The sequence below is a fragment of the Protopterus annectens genome, chromosome 9.part0 (genome assembly GCF_019279795.1).
Source record: "Protopterus annectens isolate FY-2018-M chromosome 9.part0, PAN1.0, whole genome shotgun sequence".
Taxonomy (NCBI): Eukaryota; Metazoa; Chordata; order Ceratodontiformes; family Protopteridae; genus Protopterus; species Protopterus annectens.
Genome location: NC_056743.1, coordinates 1,465,453,444 through 1,465,476,709, shown reverse-complemented (window position 1 = coordinate 1,465,476,709; position 23,266 = coordinate 1,465,453,444). Strand labels below are relative to the sequence as shown.

The following is a 23,266-nucleotide window of genomic DNA, read 5'->3' as shown; positions in this document are numbered from 1 at the left end:
CATTGGAAGGCTAGACTAAAGTTTTCCAGCAACTACTCCTTACATCTTCCCTTTCCTCTACTTTCTTTTAATTTTTTAGCAAGGGAGGAGCAAGAGAAGCCAAATCCATGCAAAGAAAATGACAAGCAGCAAAACTAATTCAACAAACAAAAAGGTGAAAGTCCACACTATAACAAGCTGACCCGCTAAAGCAATTAACACCCTAACCCACAAAAGAAACAACTGGCTCAGAGCCCACAAAAACCATCAGTAGCATCAGCTGAGGAAAAAGCCTCATAAAATGGGCATGATAGACTACCACCCACCCGTGAAACCCAAACCCAATTGAGAGAACCACCCACCACAAAGCAATAAGCCCTACTCATACCTGAGAAAACATCAACTTCAAACTGACTGCATGCCAACATTTAACAGCTGAAACAAACCTTTGCTGTGTCTAACCACGGCAACCTGAAGGAAACAATCTTCTTCACACAGCTCCTGAAAGAATCCACTGACTGGAAAACAGTAAACTGCCAACGGAACCAACCAAGTGTACTCTAGCAGAATTCAAAGCCTCACAGAAAACAAGAACTTACTAATATGAACTGCACCAATACTCCAGTCACCAAATATTCAGCCTTGAGAAAGCACACCACCATTGCTCCTGACACATACTACCCACGACGACACCACAAATCAAGATCCAAACAAATTAAACCACCCACCAATGAATTCCCCACAATTAAGTACCTCCTGCAAACTACCTAGCAAAGTTACACTGACATAAGAGCCCAGCAACCATGCTGTCCCCAACCACCTCAGCTGATCATGGCTACTTCCCAACTTTACCCCTTCCTCCAAATCCAAGAGCTACCTGCTCCACAGTACCTACTGGTCATCATGGATGTAATACTTGCAGTAGCAAGTTCATGCCAAAAATGTGACTCCTGCTCCAGTTACACTTGCCTGAAATCCTTTAAGCCCCTTCCTACCCATACTTCATTTCCCCCCCAAACATCTTTTATTCCTATTTAACCCTATCTTCCCCCATCCTCCTAATTCCTGCTATGCTATTTATCTAACCTCACTTGAAGATGTCCCTGGACAAATCAGTCTGTTCCAAACCTCATTTCTAATAACGTCCCAGTCACTGGTAATTTCTAGGCAAAATGAACACTGTAATTTTGCATTAGTGAGTCTTTCTGATTCTTTATTCAACATGGGAGGTAATCTAGTGTTCCTTTTACTAGCTATTTCAGGGTCACATTCTGAAAAAAATTCATGTTTGTAACCCCTGCCAATAAACATGATATTGATAGTAATTAATTCATCAAAAAATAAATCACCCCAAGAGACAAATCTAAAAATTCTAATAATTTGTCCTCTTGGGAAGTTCTTTTTCATGTTGACAGGGTGTCTGTAAGTAATAATAACAAATGTGCTTGTCCTGTAAACAGTACTTTCAAAACATTTTTCTCTCAAATATAGTTACAGTGATATCCAAAAAGTGAACCATAAAAAATAGTAGTACTATTAACTTGTTCTAAAAACACATGGCACTCAGCTAAAGATTCCTTCAAATGAAAAACAGGTCATCCGCAGACCATTTGTAAAAAGGATCTTTTTGTTCCCAACAAGGACTAGGTTTGTAAAGGAGGATGCTACAGTAGCCACTTTTGTCTAACATCAAAGATTGAAACAATTCTAATTTAATGAACTTTAATCACACTTATACTTAAGAATGGGATCCATTCGCATCATGGTATTATAAACCCAAATGACTTGGAGAAATTAAAATGGCAGAAACTCTTTTGTGACTCTAACAGTTCTCTAATATCCAGTCTGCACTATGATCTTCATGATTAAAAAAAAGGTTTATGAATCCAGGACCAGAAAATCTGTACTAAATGTCTGCCCCAAGCCTGCATAAAAAACTCAAACAGAACAGAATATTTTACAGCATTTGGAACAAATAAAGAATTCACACCTGATGTTTCACATGCAGTCCAAGCTGTGGTTAAAGATGTGAGGGCTATTCTTTAAAGCATATAATGTAGTCATAATAAAGCATGCTTTTGATATAGTCTTTAAAATTCTGTTTGGCAGTAGAGATGATTGTCTGATTATAAACACTTATCTTTAATTTATTCAGCGCTCTTTTTTTCCATAGGGGGCTTCTTTTTAAGTATATTGCTCAGTTCCTTGCTTTTGGTTGCACATGGCTATTCAGCATCTTCCACTTTCAGAAGGAGACCCTTGTGATGTCATACATTTTTGCGACACTGAACAGCTTCCATGGAGTATTTATGTTTCTGCTCTATTGTGCTGCTAATAAACTGGTAAGACTATATTAATCTTTAGTATTGTGCATTATGTAGAATTGCCATTTTTGTGTATGTCCTTCTTGCTCCTTTTTGATCATACTTCTCAACCTCTTAGCACAATAAATCTGGACAAAGCAAATATAAACAAAAAATAATTGGGGCCAAAGGCTCAAAAGTAGGTACAAATTTTAAATATTGATCTTATAAACAGAAAGTTGCTAAAATAAGAGGTTTTGCGTTACTGTGTACTTTCTGAAGGATATGAAATCTGAAATGTAAATGTCTGTCATTCTTCAATGAATTAAATCCTCACTAATTTACCTAAAAACAACAATTTTTATGAGAAACATATCCAAAATATGAGGCAAAAATCTGGTCAGTCTGCAAAAATCTGGACAATTGAAATGAATGTTTTCTATGCAATTACAGTTTATTAACACATTTTCTGAGACAATGCTGAAGTATGACTTGATTGATGGCTTAGAAGCAGGAGCTATTAATCTGTTTCACCCAGTGCTTATAGCATATGAAATATTATGTTCACCCTGTTATAAACTGTGGCCACTCACAGGCATGTTTTGTTGGAATTTAGTTATGCAATTCATGTAAACCTTAATATTTACATTCCACAACTGTAGTATGAACAGCTGTCTATACTAAGCCCTGTACTCTTTTGTGGTGTAGCGGTTAGCATTGCCACTTCACAGCAAGAGGCTCTCCAGTTTGATTCTTGGCTGGGGTGCCTTCTGTGCGGAGTCTGCATGTCTTCCCTGTGGTCGTGTGGTTTTCCTCCGGGTGCTCCGGTTTCCTCCCACATCCCAAAGACATGCTGTAGGTGGATTGTACACTCCAAATTGGCCTTAGGTGTGAGTGTGTACATGTGTGTGCCTTCTGTGGAAGGTTGGGCACTGGGCTGGCAACTCAACACCATAAAACTCCACTGCCAATCATGAGCAGTCAGGTGATCCACTGTGGCAACCCCTAACTGGGAAAAAGCCGAAAGAAGAAGAAGAAGAAGAATACCTAATAATCAGTTAAACATCAAAGGAACAAAGTTCATCTTTCACAATTTCGGTAGTTAATAATTGTGGATTGCACAAAAAGGACAGTAAAACTTGAATAGAATGAGGAACTCCTCTAGAATACAACTTTTGAATTACATTGTGAAGTGAAGGCCAACACACTGAAAGGAAACTCAGTAGAGAGACTAATTATTTTGGTTAGCCAGTACAGAACGGTATAATTTGCATATCTTCCATAACCTGACAAAAACAAAGGTAAAAGACACAGAGGTGGCTGTCAGTGAGGAACTCTTCTAAATAACAGCTATATCAGCATCAAAAGTGATTTCAGTCACCACACCAAGATATTTTAGAGTGGTACTCTTAGACAAAATGAAATTATCCATAGCATAAAGATAAAGGCTTTTATTATTATTATCATAATGAAGACCCTGCATTATGGTGCATTAAAACACATTTTCAGTTGACACCACTGATGCAAAAAAGTCCAAAAATATTTACAGAAGTGCTTTGTTGGTAAGTTTAGAAACAAGTGTTCCAACCCCAGCATTGTCGGCAAAGCTGCTTGCCAATATATTCAAGCCAGTTGGAATAATGGTCATATAAAAACATTAGATAAAAAAGGACCGAGTACAGACTTCTGAGGGGTACCTACATTTATGACTTTCCCGCCTGAGTATTTCTAATTTTAACTCAGCATGCCCTGTCTTATAGCCATCTGACTACCCACCTAATATTATATCTATTAATGCTAGCAAACAAGATTGAATTTAACACGTCCTTGTGAGACACTAAATCAAATGCTATCAGCAAGTCCAAATAAATCACACCCATTAATAGAATCAGTTAAATTCACATAAACGTAAAATTTGTTAAACATTAACTTCACTCAAAGAATCTGTGTTGATTAATGTCCATCCTCTTTTTAAAGGACAGAAGTATTAGTTGTAAAACTGTTACTTCAAAACATTTACCAATAATACTGTTTTAACTTATGGACTGAAAAGTATCCACTGAAGAATTAGAGCTTCACTTTTATATTGGTACAAAATATCTTACTTCCAAACATCAGGTACAAATCCTGGCAAGACTGGCATTTGAAACAAATAGGTAAAGCAACAAATTAAGTTAGCTAAAATATTCCTCAAAAAGCATTGGTTTAACCCTTCTGGCCTAGGTGCTGCATTGCGCTTAATTTCCTTAGAGGCTTCTGCCCCCATATCATTGGCAATCCCTGGGCATAAGTCAAGGTCTGCAATATCAGTCTGTACCACTTCAGCATCTCATCACCCCCCCCAAACAAAAAAGGTATCATTAAGATCTCAGATGCGGGCTATCATCTGACACTGTTGGAACTATCATGGGAAATACTAATCATCACCTTTTTCTACTTCCTGTATTACCGTGGATATTTATACAAGGCCACATTACCATCACTGGAATAGACTGTTATTTTAATTTAGTGTTTGTGTTCAGCTATCCTAACATACCTGCTTAGTGGTTGCTTAGATTGCTGGTAACAAACTTTGCTTTGTAAGCTAGGAAAGTTCCTGAACATCTTCTAGTGATGCTTTTTCTTCCTTTGAAGTATAGAAAGACATTTCAACCATAAAGGAGGACTGACCCTGCTGTGGACTTTTTATGACTACAAGGAACATATTTCCCAATCAGTGAGTCAATGAAACTATATAAAAAGCCCAACAGCTGCCCAAACTATTGCCGTTTGTGCTGTTTTCCCAGTTCCATACTTCAGTCTCAGGATAAATGGCTGATGAATCAGTTTAGTATGCTGCCAAACTGGCACGCCTTTTAATTGACATTGTTCCATTCCAGGCCACACTTAAATAGTCTGAAATGTTCAGTTTGTGTTCAACATAGCAGCTACTAATAAGACCCCATCTCTATCTTTGGCTTTATTCAAATATTACCAAGCCTACTGATTTCTTTGAAAGTCTATGTGTAATTAAAAGGGCACTAGATTCAATAATGCCATGATAGGGATAGATGTACAGATGAGTAACTGGAAAGACTACTCGCAGGCAGTTGGGGGTCAGTTTGTAAACAAATAGAAATATACAAACCAAAGAAAGAAGAAGGGGTGAAAGTAAAAAAAAAAGGAGGATGGAGAGGAAATAACTGAAGACAGTAATCTATGCAAGGCCTTCAAGGAATACATAACTAGGGTGGGGCAATAGGGTGAGCTTTCCCAGGCTCAAGGTATTGGTAGTGCTGATGGTGAGGTTGTACAGTACTGGGATTTATTTATGAAGCCACTGGCTGTCATTGGCTCTTAGTTACAAGAATGGTTAGGATTTTGCTTTATGTATCACAGAAAGGAAAAAATGAATTCATAAAAGGTAGATCAGAAAATGGGAAATTGCTGGCAGCCAGTGAAATTCATGAAGAAGGAATAAGGGAAGGAAGAACTAAAGACAGGGATCATATTACTGGCTCTATAAAAAGGTTTTGACTCAATGAGGTGGGGTTTAGTATAGTAGATAATGGGAAGAAGGACAATGGGGAAAAATGACAGGGAGATGGATAAAAGCAATGAACACTGACTTGGGGGTAAAGGTGATGGTCAAGGGCAGGCTGTCAATGGTGGTTCAAATACAGCGAGAAAGGGTAGTCCTGTCCTCTGTCACCCAGACTATTTACAATAGTGAATGAGAAATAAGTAGTTAAAAGGGAGGGAGAAATACTGGAAGAAAGAAACAGAGAGAGTAAAATCCAAATTTATGCTACACCTTATGTTCTACGGGTATAGAGCTGGCAATGAAAATCACGCTGCCAGTCTTGAGTGAGTTTGAGGGTAAAGTGGAATTAAGGTGTGCAAAAAAGAAAAATAGTATCGGTGAGGAAAAAACAAGAAGAAGGGGGTGTAATGAAAATTAGGGAGGAAAACTATGCCCATATACATAATAGCACCAATGGGTTCAACAATGCACAAAATGATAAGAGAAAATTTGAGAGGCATGATGAAAAAAAGTGAGGAAAATAATACACAGATGAGCCAAATCAACATACAATATGACAGAAAGGATTGACAGAAAGGATAAATAAAGTACAGATGGTGGTGGTGCCAGTAATACTGTGTACTAAGAGAAACCGTCTAATAGGCCTGAACACTGAGGAAACAAAAGGGGATATAGAAACACCTAGAAAAGTGGGTTGTGAAAAGGAAAAAAGAAAGGTGGATACACAGAAGCACCTTGAGGCTAAGTAAAGAAGAAGGAGGTTGAGGTATGCCATATATATCCATATATGGTCTTACCTACAGCATAAGTAGGTACATAGAGAAGGAAGGAGAGGAAGACAGTGGAGATGCAGGAGAGAGAGGGCTTAGATGAAAATTTGTAACAGAGACAGAAATGCTATAAACAGATGGGAATCATGGAGTCAAGAAGAAAGAAGAGACAAGAAACAAAGAAACTGTAGGGGAAGGAGGTATGGAGAGGTAAATGAGAAAGAAACTGGCAAAAACTTTAGAAAACTGTGGCATAACAGAGGCAGGGATATTATTGAAAGAGTGAGTAGGAGGAGATAAAGTGTTAAAATACTGTAACAGCTGAAAGCTCAGTATGGCTTACCAGAATGAGAATGGAAGGATAGACAGGGGCATGTGGGTAAAACGGATGAAAAAAAAGTGAGAAAAAATTAGAGAAAGGAGGAGAATACAAGAGATATGCTCTGGAAAAAATGGAGGTGCATAGAAAAGACAAAGTATAAGATAATATATGAAGTCTTGAGGAAGACAGTGGAAAGGGAAAAATGAAGGTGCTGTAAAAGGAGTGGGAAACATAAAAGAGATGGACAACAGAAAAGAAGAAATGCAAAGAGATGGCATAGATAGCAGAACTGGGAAAGACACAGAGATGGCAGACCAAAAGCTAGGAGTATTACACAGTGGTCCTTATGCCAAGAAAATGGGAGTAGGTAGGCAGACTGAAATAGAACAGTTGGAGATGTGGAATATAACTGCCTGGGAAGTTGCTTATCTGGAGGGACACAAGTGCGCATAAGATATGGATGCAGGGAATAAAAAGGATGAGGTCTGGGAGAAATAAAAGTGAATGTAGTGGAAATCATGGCGTATAAGATAAAGAGCAAGTTAGCAAGAAAACAGAAATACAAGGTAGAGTGCAAGCAACCAAAAGATAAATAGTACATTTATGACAAATATGAGAAGAAGAATAAGGTTAGCAACTCTAGAGGAAAACTAAGAAGGACTCAAGGAAAGCAGAATCTCGTGCCTTACTGTTATGAAATGAAGGCAGAAGGCAAAGAAGGAGTAAGAAAGGCAGAGAAGTGTTAGATGAAAAACGAACCATGCATGCAGACTGAATCATACCTCTTAATGTCTAAGAGGAAGAAATCTGGACAAGGTCATAAATAAAAGTGGGACAAAGGCCCAAAAATAAGGACAATTTTTAAACATTGTTCTCACAAACTTAGAAAGTTGACAGAATAACAGGTTTTGCATTAGCATGAATTTTCTGAAGGGTATGACATCTGAAACTCAAATGTCTGTCATTATTTTTTAACTTACATCTTTAATGATTTGCAACTATTTTGCCAGAAAACCAGAATTTTATGAAAAATGGACCAAAAATATGAGGCAAAAATCTGGGACATTCTATAAAAATCTGTACAATTGAGAGGTATGGATTGGACATGTGCATATAAACGTAAAGCAGTAAGATATGTATACATATATATATATATATATATATATATATATATATATATATATATATATATATATAGAGAGAGAGAGAGAGAGAGGTAATGTATCATATGCTAAATCTTACCTAAAGGAAAAAATGGATCTCATCTTCCTTTCTATACTTGGTAGTTTAGTGTGGAACTGAATTTGTAGATAAAAACAATAATGCACAACATTTAACTTTGTGGAATGTAGTACTGTGGGTCTACTTTAGAAGAATGAAATTTCACTTACCCAAAATCTATCTAAAAAAAAATGACCAACAGCAGCAGCACACCAACTTCCTAGAACACTAACTACTCTGGATAAGTAACTGCTTGGCCATCCTAAACAAAGACGTAAACAGAAGAAAAGCAAACCCAACCATGTGGGGGGCTACACCCCCCACACCCTGCTATGTGGGAGGCTACACCCCCCCACACACACACACACACCAATTAAATATACCAGCTCTGAGATCTCACTACTGTGGGGGTAAGTGGCAAAGGTCAACAGGATGGCCAAGTGGTTACTTACCTGGTGTGGAAAGTCGGCATTCCATGACGTTGTGTTCCACGGTCATTGGCCTTTTCATCTCAGTGTTTAAAAGTCGGGTAAGTGAACATTCAGGTTTCTAAAGAGGACCCAATACGTCCTGCAGCCTACATACATTATTAGAGTCACTTGTAGCATCTTACATGCATTCTTGGATTCTTGAACATTTCCTGAGAAATTAAGTTAAAGAGCATAAGTAAATTAACAGTAAGAGTTCACATGTTCATACCCTAGGGCCATCAAGAACACTGTTTTTTTTCTAAATGATGAGTCTGTCTAAGTTAAATTTAAGACTATTCAAAGAAGATGACTTACATATACACAATGGTAATTTAGCCCATATTATTGGAATATTTTGTGTAATATGCAAACCTCTCATACCTGTTCTATAACTCATTATTTCAAAAGCACAGTTTTAGTGTTTATGCATTTTTGTTTAATCATTAATGTTTAAATTCATAATAGTTTGTGGAACACTGTCATTAAAAGCCGTATAGCCCATAATCAATTTGCCTCTAAGGTACTGGCAATGAATAATAAACAAATCTAACTTTTAACATCTATGTTTGTAGCATACTTTTGACAAAGATTTAATTCTTTTGGTAAACTTTTTCTGGATTGATTCTAACCTGCTTAATTGAGTATTATTACATACAATAATGATATTATCATGCTCCAACATAGGTCTAACACATGTTTTATTTAAATATACCGGATATAGATTATCTGTTTAGATAACATTTCTCAGTATGTTACTTTTGTTGGCTATCAAGACCACTAAATTTGCCTCTTTAGAAAATGAGAAATTTGAGGTAATAGAAACACCTAAGTTATCACATACATATATATATATATATATATATATATATATATATATATATATATATATCTGATAGTTATTAATAATGGCTCTCTTTTCCATATTACATTCATTACACTACACTGTATCCCATAATGTCTGGCCCAGATAATTATTTCTGACAAAAAACATTATTACGATAATCATTTGAAGCAGTTATTATAAAACATATTTTTCAGTCACTGGCATATTTATCATACCAACACATTTTGTTATTGGGAAAAACCTAAAAAAAAAAACAATATTAAACAGCAGTGGTCCCCAAACCAATCCTTGATGGACACCAGACATTACTAGAAGAGAGTCAGAGTTACAACCCTTAATAATTAATGCCTGTTTTATTCCTACCATCCAAATTACAATCACAGTTAAATAAGGATTGCTACCATACTTAACTAAGGCACTATTGATCTTGGAAAAGATAATAAATCAAAAACCTTCATTGAATCAAGGTGTATAACCAGCACTCCCATTCCCAAATTGAATGCTGATGTTGCTAAGTTATAAAACTCAATCAAAATTTGTTTGATTCCCAATGCTATAATCTAAATAAGATATAAATTCATTACCAGTAATAGAAGTCAGTCTAGCAGGTCTATAATTGCTCATTTCATTGCAGTTACACTTTTTGTATATCAGAGTAGTGTTACAAATTTTCCAAAAACTAAGAACCGCAGATTTTATAAGTAAGGAGATAAATATGCCTTGCAATACTGAATCTACTTCTTTTTTTAAGACTCATCACTGAAGGAATATAATTCAGATCCATGCCTAGACAACTTTTTGAATTATTTAATCACTAAATCATAAGTGATAATGGGTCATTTCCAAAACTCCTTCATCTTCCTCTCTTAAAACCTAGTTGCCTCATGGTTTGGGCATCTTTTCAGGCTTGTTGGCTGTTGGTGAAGCACCCTCCAAGAGGAAAAAACGCTGAGAGAAGAAGGGAGCCACTTTTGAGATTTTAAGTATTTTTTCTCTGTTTATTTGCTAAGTTTTTCTGCATAGCTGCCTAGCTTGAGCATTTTCTGGCTTGTTAAACTTGATTTCTGTATTAGTAGCTGTATTTAGAGCACAACCAAAAGCTGTTTGCTGAATTTCCTGTTTGCACTTAATTTTAAATCGTTTTTTTCTTAAAACTTGCATATTGTCTGTCCTTGACCTAGCACTCTTGTGTGGGGTCATTTACTGCACTGTTATAACTTGATATTACTTGTGAACCTCTGCTATCTCTGTAAAAAACAAAACAAAAAAAAAAATCTTGCTTTTTTCCCACTTTTCCGAGAGTTAAAAAGTTCAGTTACAGGCTTGCTGTTCCTGAACTGTTTGAAAGTTTCTGTGAGGCCATTTTGCTTGGGCTGAAGGAGGGTCTCTCTGTGATCAGTGGCAGTGAATAACATTGAGCAGCTTCCCTGCCCCCGTAGAGGTGGTTACTGACTTGAAACTGTAGTTTTATTGGCCACTAGGGTCATTTCCAAAACTCCTTCATCTTCCTCTCTTAAAACCTAGTTGCCTCGTGGTTTGGGTGTCTTTTCAGGCTTGTTGGCTGTTGGTGAAGCACCCTCCAAGAGGAAAAAACGCTGAGAGAAGAAGGGAGCCACTTTTGAGATTTTAAGTATTTTTCTCTGTTTATTTGCTAAGTTTTTCTGCATAGCTGCCTAGCTTGAGCATTTTCTGGCTTGTTAAACTTGATTTCTGTATTAGTAGCTGTATTTAGAGCACAACCAAAAGCTGTTTGCTGAATTTCCTGTTTGCACTTAATTTTAAATCGTTTTTTTCTTAAACCTTGCATATTTTCTGTCCTTGACCTAGCACTCTTGTGTGGGGTCATTTACTGCACTGTTATAACTTGATATTACTTGTGAACCTCTGCTATCTCTGTAAAAACAAAACAAAAAAAAATCTTGCTTTTTCCCACTTTTCTGAGAGTTAAAAAGTTCAGTTACAGGCTTGCTGTTCCTGAACTGTTTGAAAGTTTCTGTGAGGCCATTTTTGCTTGGGCTGAAGGAGGGTCTCTCTGTGATCAGTGGCAGTGAATAACATTGAGCAGCTTCCCTGCCCCCCGTAGAATTGGTTACTGACTTGAAACTGTAGTTTTATTGTCCATTTTGGGTCTATTCCTGCTTCTTTCCAGCCCCTGCTATCAAGCACGCTTTAACGTGCTTTAGCGCGATTTAGTGCGGAGTTGCCACTAGAGCAGCATCGGGCAGCGCCGGTTAAACAAGGTTAAACTCTTTCTGGCTCCAGAAAGTCTGTTCTTCAATTTTTCCCTTAGAACTGCTCTGTTAGGAACCTAAACAGTTTACACCTTCACTAAAAAGTGCAGCACTTGTTCCAAATAGCTTTTTCTTCTCAAAAAGCTCAGCACTTGTCTTATAAGCATATCCCTTGTCTTATAAGCATTCTCTTTGCAGGTCAAGCACTCCTACATTATACAAATCTCACTAGCAAAACCTCCTAGGAGTGCCCACTTCCCTGCTTAGCCCACTACTTTTCTGTCTCATACCAACTCATAATTCTTTCTAGCATGTCGAAGGGTCAGATGCTGGCGTCCTCTCCTGCCCAGTTGGTGAATCTGGGAATTCTGAGACAATGTTACAATTGCCTCATGTACACGGACAACCCTCTCCTCCTCCCACGTAACACTAACACTTGTGAGAGATGCAGCTATTTAGCCAGACTGGAGGCTGAGCTCTCTCAACTCAGGACTGGCAAGACCAGGCAGGAGGAGAAGGCAACTACACACACCACAATACCAGTCTCACATAACTCGACCACACCACTGAATCAAACACATAAACACACTAAGACCTACTCGGAGGCTCTGAGTAAAAATTTACCTAAACAGCAGAGGCCTCCAAAGCAGACACCCAAGCAACTGCAAACTCAATACACCACACAAACAACACATAAACAACAAAATCAGTATGCAAAGCAGTCACTGCCCTTAAGGCCAAATACAACACCAAACATACTTGTCATAGGTGACTCCATAGTCAGACACACTGACGTCCCGCTCACCAGACTGAGTAAGGAGAAGGTCACAGTAAGCTGCCTGTCGGGCGCTAGAATCCGCCACATAACGCAAGCACTCAGGTCTCTCAACAGCAGGTACAAGTACGACTCAGTCATTGTCCACGCTGGTGTCAACGACCTGAGACGTACCTCCTTGGACTACATGAAAAGAGACATTGAGGAGCTCTCTGATTATGTAGCCCAGGCAGGTATGACCCTGACCTTGAGCAGTATCCTACCTTCACCTAGAATGATGCCACAATACAGTGATAAGATGATCAGCTTTAATAATTGGCTTAAATTCTGGTGTCATTCAAAGGGGATCCAATGTCTGTCTGCCTGGGATGACATGCTGGACAAGCCATGCTGCTTTGCAAGGGACGGCTTGCACCTGTCACCCCTAGGCTTCTGGATATTGGCAAAGGCTCTTGCCACCCCCATAGTGCCTTTTTTAGGCAAGGCTCAAATTCTAAACCTACCACCCTAAAACACAAAAAAGGAAAAAAACTAAGGGTAATGCTGCTCAATGCCAGAAGTCTCAATCTCAAGATACACGCACTCGAGGCGCTTCTCAGTATGGAGAACATCGATGTCTGTGCTGTGACAGAAACCTGGTTCAAGGCTCCTGAGAGCACCCCAGCACTATCAGGTTTCACCTCATATCATGCGTTCCGGCCCCAAAATCCGGACAACACCAAGAAAGGAGGGGGGGGTGTCCATATTCATAAAGGACACCCACACCTCAAGGTTGGTGGCAACGCACGATGCATCGGAGACCATCCAGGTGCAATTAACCATAGGCAAGACTGCTCTGCAATTTGTAGCATGTTACAGGCCACCCTCTCAAACTCAGGAACCACACATGGCCTTCCTGAAAACATTGGAGGGGATAAATGCGTCTCCAAACACCATCATACTAGGTGATTTCAACTACCCTAATATAGACTGGGAACACTACTCAAGCCCAAACACTCTAGCCCAAAGGTTCCTGGAGTTCATAAACTCAAATGCCATGGAACAACTAGTCACCATCCCCACAAGAGGAGAAAACATACTTGATCTCATCATCACGAACATGGGATCACAATGTTCAACACCGGAAGTATACCCCTCACTGGTGAGATCAGATCATAAACTAATCTCGCTGGAGGTCCTCATCCCACCCCCACCTGAAATAAAAAGACCACAGTGAAAAACTTCTCAAAAGCCGACTTCACACTTCTAAAACTAGCGTGGTCTCCTTTAAGGCCCCTGAGCCAGTGGTAAACATTACTCAAACCGCTGAATCACTTACAAATGCCTTCTACCAGCACCTACAGGACTGCATGGATCAGGCAATCCCAAACAAAACTAAGACTCTTTGTACCAAAGGCAAGCATCCAGTCTGGTGGACCCCAGCCATAAACAAGCTCTACAACAAAAGGAGGAAGCTACTACAAGATAGAGCAAAATCCCTGAAAGGTAAGACACCTTTGATCATTATAAGTAAAAAACTAAGAGCTCTCATAAAATCATCCAAGGCAAATTTTGAGAGAAAAATCGCCAAGGACTCAAAAGACAATCACAAGGCCTTCTTTAGCTATGTTAGAAACCTAGGAGGAAACTCCCAGATATGCTCAGAATTAGTTCAAAATGATGTGAAGATTACTGAACCTACACACATTGCCAACATACTGGCTGACAGGTTCAGTGTAAACTCCCCCCCCCCCAAAAGGAGAGATATCTATACCAGAGGATTGTAGCCCCCCAAACATCTCCAATGCCCAGGTGAGAACTGCCCTCTCCAAGGCAAAAAACACAGCATCCATGGGACTGGATGGTGTCCCCGGCTGTGTGCTCCACGAACTCAATGAGGAATTAAACCCACAGTTAGGACAGCTGTTTAATCTTAGCCTCACCTCAGGATACATACCCAAGGAGTGGCGCACGGCGACTGTGGTCCCACTTCACAAGGGCGGTGCCTCCACCGACCCTGGTAATTATCATCCCATTAGCTTGACAAGCCTTATCTGCAAAGCCATGGAGAGGATCATAATGGAACTCATAAATAAAGACATAGGGAACTTGCAGACTTTGGATCCAACCCAGTTTGGCTTTGTCAAAGGCAGATCATGCCTTTTAAACTTGGTTGACTTTTTCGAGACAGTCACCAAGGCCATTGATGAGGGAAAGGCAGTCCATACAGCCTACCTCGACCTGGCAAAGGCCTTCGACACAATACCCCACTCAGGTATCATCGAAAAACTCATCAGCTTGAATGTAAACCCATACATCACAAGATGGGTTGCAAACTGGCTAAGTGACAGAACCCACAGGGTCAGAGTTGCTGGAGCCATGTCAGACTCAAAGCCTGTCACAAGTGGTGTCCCACAGGGCACAGTTCTGGGTCCACTCTTATTCGGCATCTACTTTTCTGAAGTACAAGCAAACACAGGAGGGTTATGGCTGACAAAGTTTGCAGATGACTGCAAACTGGGCGCCATAGTCGAAAATACATCTGACACAGATATCCTTCAGAAGGGCCTCACAGAAACGGATAACTGGTGCCAGAGCCATGGCCTAAAGTTAAACGCCAAGAAATGCATAGTCATACCCTTCGGGAGAAACAAGGTTACCCCTAGCTACCATATAGGTGGCAATCCACTGAGCACAGAAGAAGTCATCAGGGATCTGGGGACCCAGGTTGGCAGTAGCCTTTCGTTTGACACTCATGTTGCTAAAGTAGTTAGGAAAACCTTCTACATTGCCCACCTGATCATGAAGGGATTCACATCTAGATCAAGGGAGGTCATCGTCCCCCTGTACTCATCACTCATTAGACCTATGATTGAGTACAATGCCCCATTCGGAATGTATCTGACCCGACACCTGCAGCAGCTGGAAAGGCCCCAAAAGTTCCTCATCAAAAGGATAAAGGGTCTCAAAAATATGTCTTATGCTGCCCGACTGAAAGAACTCCAGCTCTATTCAGTCTCATACCGCTTGCTCAGAGGTGACCTGTGCCTGACATATAAGGCCATGTCAAACCCAGATTTGATGAATATGCTTCACCTCAAAAAATCTAGATCCCTCAGAACCACAAGGGCGGGAGACTTAAACCTTGACACGGTTATTAATAGAACGTGCTGGAGGGACAAATTCATCACCCAGAGACTCCCTATGCTGTGGAACAAAATCCCGGTACATGTGAGGCAGAGCACCTTGCTGGCCTTGTTCAAGAGGAATCTTGACCAATGGATGAGAGATCGCAGATATACCCCAGGGATTACTTCAGTGTCACTGCTTGACAGAGGCACAGCAAAATAATAGGCATAGTTTTATTCAAACTAAAGGGGTGGCGAAAGCCACATAACTATGGGCTAGGCTTATAAATGAGCAAACCAAAAGGTACTAGTGGAAGAAACACGGCTCCTTTTCTTTTTTAGCAGTTTTATTGGTAAGCTTATAAATGCCCTTGGGCAGATAGCCTAGTATGAACCTATGAACCTATGAACCTATGAACCTATGATATTCAATACCAGATGTATAAGTTAAATCCAGAGATTAATTTAAACTGGTATTATTTAGCAGATAGTGGGAAAACATTTATTGAATTCATTAGCTATACTAGTGCCATTCAAAATAGTTTTCCGTTCAGATTTATATATTTAACAGTATTTTTATCTTTCTTAAGTGGATTCATTTAACTACAATAAGCCTTCTTAATCTTAACATCAATTGCAAGTTTAATTTCATAATTCCTTCTCTCACCTAATATTTTAATTCATAGATTTTACTTAGCCTATTTTAAGTTTGATTTATTAAACCTTGTTGAATAACATTTAAAAATCTTGAATTGTTTCATTTTTTTCTGAAAAGTTTTTTAAAGAATTGATATATATATATTTTTTTTTACACTAAAACTTTGTTAAAAATTGTTCTACACTATGTATCTATATAATGTCAAATTTTAAATTCTTGGAGCTTTTCTCTATAAGCCTTCACTGAAAATGGGCCAGTTTTGGCTCAGTGGACCATCCTGGTAACCAAATGTCAGTAAATAAATAAATGCATCTATACATACATACATACATACATAGTTGATGTTAATTCTACTTCTTTTAAATTATTTTCCAATGTAGTGTAACCATACTCTAAATTCTACATAATATTTATCTCTGTTCAGTTGACCTTCCATATCTTTTCCTTTATAACAGTATAATTGGTTTTACCATATCTTTTCCTACCTTTGTTGAAAATATACACTTTTCTAACATAAAGCCAATGGAGCTGTGGTCTAACTTTCTAAACGGTATACTGAGTTCCACCTTAGAAACAAATTCACTATTATTAATTAATACCAAATCTAGTATTCTATCACACTGAGTGTTTTCCTTTAACCATCTGCTTTATATCTTAAAAATGTACAATGCCTATAATTTGCTGAGTGATGAAATTGACAAACGTGTGACCCCCCCAGTTTATATCTGGGTAATTGACATTACAGAAAAGGAGAATATTGTCGTGACAAACAATTATCAAGGTTTTCTAAAAAAATCATATGTATAGTACTATCCATATTTGGGGGCTGATAATGAACCACAACCCTAACCATATTTATAAGTTCTGTATAAATCTATCCCCAGAATTTACAGGGGTTTATTTTCCAATACTAATGTAGAAGGAATGGTTTCATATACTTGTATTAAAACTCTGCTCCCTCTTGTATTCTCTCACAGACAGTTGTACTTTAGATAACCAGGAACACTCAACTCATTTGAATTCCATGTCTCAGCTATCACAATCATATTACCTTTAATATGCATTAACATGTTTAGTTCATTATGTTTGTTGCCAATAATTTGCCCATTACAAAAAAAAACACTTCCACAGAGTTATTAGATCTTCTGTAGGCATTTCTATCCTTATCTAAAGTTATAAATAGACTTGATTGAATTAATGACTTTTCTAACATTATATCCTGTCCTGTAAGGGTTCTGATGAAACAAATCTCTAGCAGACATATGTACATCATGCACACTATTCTCCCATGCTTTTATCAAAGTGTTATTAAAAAGTTACAAAGAGCAAGGTATTTATCAAAAGTCTACTTTGAAATAAAAAAGTTAGTACATTCACAGACTTCATGTCCATATTGTAATATATCATAATGCAGAAAACCCCAGAATTATATTTTTTCTCTAAATATTCAAAAACAACTTTTCTCTTCTTGGAAACTGTACAGCCTGGACATATCATCACTTTTATTTAGGAGAATTGAACATTTTACATAATTGCAAAAAATTCCTTTCTGAATTATTGTTCATTAAATTGTTTACTAATATATGACAAATATGCTTATTTGCATAATTAACAGCATCACTAATACTCAGCAACTCTGAATCCATATAACCTACTGTGTAATGTCAGTGACAATTTTCTCTAACATCACTGTGTAATATCAGTGACAATTTTCTCTAACATCACTGTGTAATGTCAGTGACAATTTTCTCTAACATCATCTAAGGTTTCCCTTGATAATACTTGATATTATGCTATGGTCTGTAAGCCATTTTGTTTTATAAATATTAATACACACATGGAATATTGTATATCTTATTTACTAATATTGTGTATTACAATGAGCAGTGATAGTATATTTTCTGCTTCCCACCATGACATTTAACAGTATACTTCTAAATAGTGTAGTTCACTCAGTTATGAAAATATGAATGTAAATATGAACATATGAAAAACAAGTAAAATATTTCAGCTGCAGGCCATTCTACATTAACACTTTTAGTACTGTTTTTGTTTCTTATACTTTCTCTTTCATATGCTACACATTATTTATTGGAAAAACACAGGTAGCTATATTAGCTAAAAAAGAAATATACAAAAAAGCACCTTGGGTATGGAAGAGTTAAACAAAACTTGCCTAACATTATGTTCTCGTGCCATGAGGTTTTCTTGCAGATAGGGTTGGGAAAGTTTAATGGTTAAACTGTTTACCTCACAGAAGGTACAGGGTTTGATTCTCATCTTTGAAAGGGAAATTGACTAGCTTAAACTGGCCCACAAGAGCTGTTAACCTAATACTTACCTATGATCCTAAGATGCGTATTGTAATTAAAACTTTTAAATTCACTCCCAGTGTAATGACTTTCCCAGGAGTAACTTAAAGGCCCTAGTGCACAAGGCCTTTAGAGCATGACTTGCCCATTTATGATTCAGGAACATGTTAGCTGTGATAAAATAAGACCTCATTATTGGCAAACTTGTATGATTCCTGAATCACAGTTACTACCGCTATGTGCAGATCTTGGCTGATCTGCACTTTCAAGTAGTAATCTGATGATTCTGCAAGCAGTGCAACAGCCTCCTCTCACTCTCTAACGCGCACACACACACACACACACACACACACACACACACACACACACACCCTGACCCTACTTTCCCATTGTTCCCTGGACTCCCATAATACTTTAGTGCCATTAGGTACATATGTATTAGGCCCTGATGTTTTGTGTATCCAATGTCAGTGTCATTATGGCACTTTAAAGAGTGATCTAGTGGCTCCATCCACCCTTTCCCTTTACCCTTATGATGTGTGTGCCATTAGGTCACTTATCTCTGCTGTCCAGTTGTTCTGCCCTACTCCTGATCCCCATACTACCAGTGGTGCCTTTACAGCACCTAAGAGTTCATCTGGTGGTTGCCCCCATCCCTGTTATGCTGTTCTGTGCTTTAGGACTCTTTGTGGAGTAATCCTAGTACTTTATCCCCACATCCCAATAGTAATGTTGGTTCTGTTATAGCACTTTATACCTTCACCTTGATGTCTGATGGTTCCCCATACCCAACCTTATCCCCATAGTACCATTGATGCCAGTATGGCACTGTATCCCCCACCCCTAATCCTGTAGTAATGTTGGCGCCAGTAGAGCACTTTAAACAATAATCCCCGGTATCCATTGATTCCCCCCACCCCCTAATCACCCTTACAATTTATGTGCTATTACTGCACTTCACTTTATCTCTGGTGGTCTAGTGTATTCCCCACCCAGCACCCCTTGTTTTTAATGCTGGTGCCATCATTGCATAGGAAAGTCAGCTCTGGTGGTCTAGTGTATCCCTCCCCCACCCTCAGTCCCTGTAGTAATATTGATACCTACACTGCACTATAAAGATAATTCTCTGATATCCAGTGTACACCCCAACCCGCTGTCTCTACTTCAATGTCAGTGCCATTAAAACCCTTTAAAACCCTTTAAAATTAAGCCGTGGTATCTAATGGCTCCTCCCACCATATTTGTGTTCATCTGTTGAGCACAATAGCAACATGATGTGGTGGGGATCGACATGCTGATTTACACAACTGAGCACCTTCTGGAATAATTTGGTTGTGTAGACACCTTCCTAGAGACATTTCTGTGGAGAGTGCACATGGCTAACTCCCAGAATGCCTCATTAGCAGTAAGCATTACCATGGGACCAGCACTTCACAGTGCTGTTGTAGGACCATGCAGCACCTGTAAGAGTTCTTGCTGAATATGAAAAAGGTACCACAGTACCTTTATTTGTTTGGCCTACTTACCTGTTATCAAATAATACTACAGTACAAAATCTACTGGTTTATATTACCAGTTGCTAGGGTTGATATATATATATATATATATATTTTTTTTTTTTGGGTTATGCTTCTTTCAGATGTTTAGTATATGCATCATCTGAATTTCTTGGCTATTATCGCCTTCTTCTACCTACCTCAATTTTAGCTGTACCTTGTGTGACAGAAAATACTCACCATGACTAACATTCCTTCCTTTAATTATTCATACTTTTTTACTCTGCATTGCTTATCTAAGTAATATATGTGTTTGATTTATTTATATTTATCTTTATTTTTATCTAATAATTGTTTTTGCATATTTTTTCATTGGGCTTCCAGTGAAAAGGATTATTGCTTTCCTGACATTCCTGGCTGTCAAATGTAAGTAGGTAAATGCATTCAATAAAAAGCATTCTAAAAGTCCAAAATTGTAAACCATTTGAAATAAATGAGACAATGCATAAATGAAATAAGTGGGGGTGTGTTATAATATAAAATATTTACAACTCCTCAGAACTTTTCCATACCCCAGTAGTAGACAATATTATATGTATCTATCACCAGATTGTCAAAGGTTCTACATCTATCAGTTTTCTGCAAGATGGTGATTCTATTACACAGTTATGTGAAAACAAAGAAAAACAGAAAAATACACAAGTAAATTTTTTAAAGAACATATTTTGGTATTTATTAGTGTTGCAGATGTGAGTTAATCTCCACATCATAAGGAAAAACAAAACAACTTGCTAGGCCAGTGCTGAGCTCCCAAGGCATGCATTTAACTGAGTAGGTACTTGTAGTGAACTTGAAGTGGGGAGAAGAATTTAGCTTTCAGTTCCTGATACATCAGACAGCATAAACAAAATAATTAACCAGTTAATATTTGATAACCCCTCACAGTCATAAATCTGTATACAGTGATGCAGTTATTTTTATCTTAGAGTACTTATTTGCTTAAAGTAAGAAAAAGGTGCATTTGACTTCTCAAATTTAGATAAACCACTAGCAGCTGAGAAATGGCTCAAGTAATTTTCACAGATAATATACTTGCATTTATAACACTACCAGCTCACTGGATGGGTTGGAATAGACAAAAGCTTGACCAAATCTGTTTTTGTTATACGTACAGGTTATGGACGAGTATATAATCTGGCTTCAGAGGGTCTTCAGAATCAAGAAACAAAAGCATAAAGTAAATACCACCACCATTACCACCACCATGGCCACTGACATTAGAGCCACAATATCATCATCATCATTATCATCAGCATGCACAGTAAGTATTATAAGTTGTTTAAAATGTCATATGTAAGAAAAAGTGTGTGCATCTTACACAAAAAAATGTTTTTATTGTTAAGCACAGATACTTATAATCTACTGACTCTGTAGGCATTGATAGAACTTTGTGACACAAGCATAAGTAAACAAACCCACTAAGTGCATATCTTTGGCTATTTCTGTATATTTTATCTCCCCTGGCCACCAGACATTGTGTCTTCCCAGTTGGACTTCACTTGATTCCCTGCTGGTGAGGACCATCATATTTACAGATTCACCATGGAAGTATTGTGTGGGGAGGCCATAATCTGAACAGACACTAGACATTCTTTATTCTCTTGCAAGCATCCAGTCCATGAGAGTCTTGTATTTTTAGCCTTAGCTCCAATCTGGGGTGGGATGCGCCTACCCATATCACCACAGTGACTGTCGATGCTCCCCCCATGTCAGTGCATGCATGTTCCTTGTAATGTAAGAGAAGAAGCTACCATTATCAGATGGACAGCCACAATGCACAACCTTCCTAGGTGACTGATGCTTTCACTGTTATGTGTCACATTTATTGTAGTGCACCGGGGCTGCAGATACAGTCACCAGGGGGTCACTGCCCTCAATTCCAGGAAAAGTGCTGCCCATCCTTCTTTGCCAGGCCATCAGTCGCCTGAGCAACTAAATGAACTCAATTCATCTGAGTCATATTCAAGGCTTCATCTATATACACCACTGGCATACCTCTCAACTGTCTAGATTTTCAGAGAATGCCCAGATTTTTGCCTAATATTTTTGGTCTGTTCCTCATATAATGTGTGGTTTTCTGGCAAATTACTGAGGATTGAATGACATATATTTGGGTTTCATGCTTCATATCCTTCACAAAATGCATGCAAACACAAATCATGTTATTCTAGCATCTTTTTAAGGTTATATAAGCAATATTTAAACATTGTCCCTATTTTTGGGCCTTTGTCCCCCATTATTTCAGGCCTAGTGTTTTCTGCCTAAAATAGTGTAGCTAGCAGCTGTATTGGTGTCTTGTTCTTATACTTGGTGGCTTTTCAGTTGCCCACCCCTACTGTAAATTTGATCTGGGACACTCCTCCCAGTCTAGTGTCATTAGCTCATTCTACCTAATACAGAGAAAACATTTCAGAAAGCCAACCCACTTAGTTTCTTAACCTTGAATTATCTTCTGTTCCTCCTTTCCCCTTTCCACAAGAATCTCTTTGTGTTCTGACTGAATGTGCTTCGCAAACAATCTGGAAATATAGAGTTGATAAGTATATTTTTGACACTTTTTAACTGTTCAGAGTTCTGCACTGTCTTAATTTTTGCTTGATTGAATTATTTATATATTTGCTGGCATTGTTTTCTAATACTCTAAGTGCCTCCATCTTGATTTTTTCCTAATTTACTGCTTTCTGTCCCTGTTTTTAGTAATTTTTAATTTAATTGCATTTATTTAAACTGTATTGCCTTAATATTGCTACACATTCAAGTGTGCCAGCTTGCACTGCATTTGAATTGTTTTTACTTCTGTTTCAGCTGCTTTTCTTTAAAAAAAAAGCAAGCTCTAAGCTTTTTTCTTGCCTTTCCTGTAACTAGTCTAGTCCAGATGCATATTTGCTGTATCCAGGACTGTTTGTAAACTTCTGAGCCCCCCAAGCCTTTCTGTGTTGGAGGGAAGCATTTAGCTTATCAGTGAGAGTGGTAAGCACTAGGTAGCTCATCTACCACAAGAGGAGTGGTTTCTGGCCCAGAAATTGTAGTTTATTGGCCGTTTGGGCAGTTTTTCCATCCCTTTCAACTTTCTGGTTTAAAAGCCCATGTTTGCACTTGTTTCCCACCTTTCCTGTAACTAGTCTGGTCCAGATACAGATTTGCTGTATCCAGGACTGTCTGTAAGCTTCTGAGTCCCCCCCAAGCCTTTCTGTA

At 38.3% G+C, this 23,266-nt stretch overlaps 1 protein-coding gene across 1 annotated transcript in view; it reads left to right on the top strand.

The window, feature by feature from the left end:
• LOC122810706 (fibrillin-1-like) overlaps positions 1 to 23,266 on the top strand; it is a 532,858-nt gene that overhangs the window by 438,426 nt on the left and 71,166 nt on the right. Inside the window, exons 32-33 of the mRNA XM_044082270.1 lie at positions 2,153 to 2,321; positions 21,186 to 21,332. Coding sequence (XP_043938205.1) covers positions 2,153 to 2,321; positions 21,186 to 21,332 — 316 coding nt within the window. The remainder of the gene's footprint in view (positions 1 to 2,152; positions 2,322 to 21,185; positions 21,333 to 23,266) is intronic.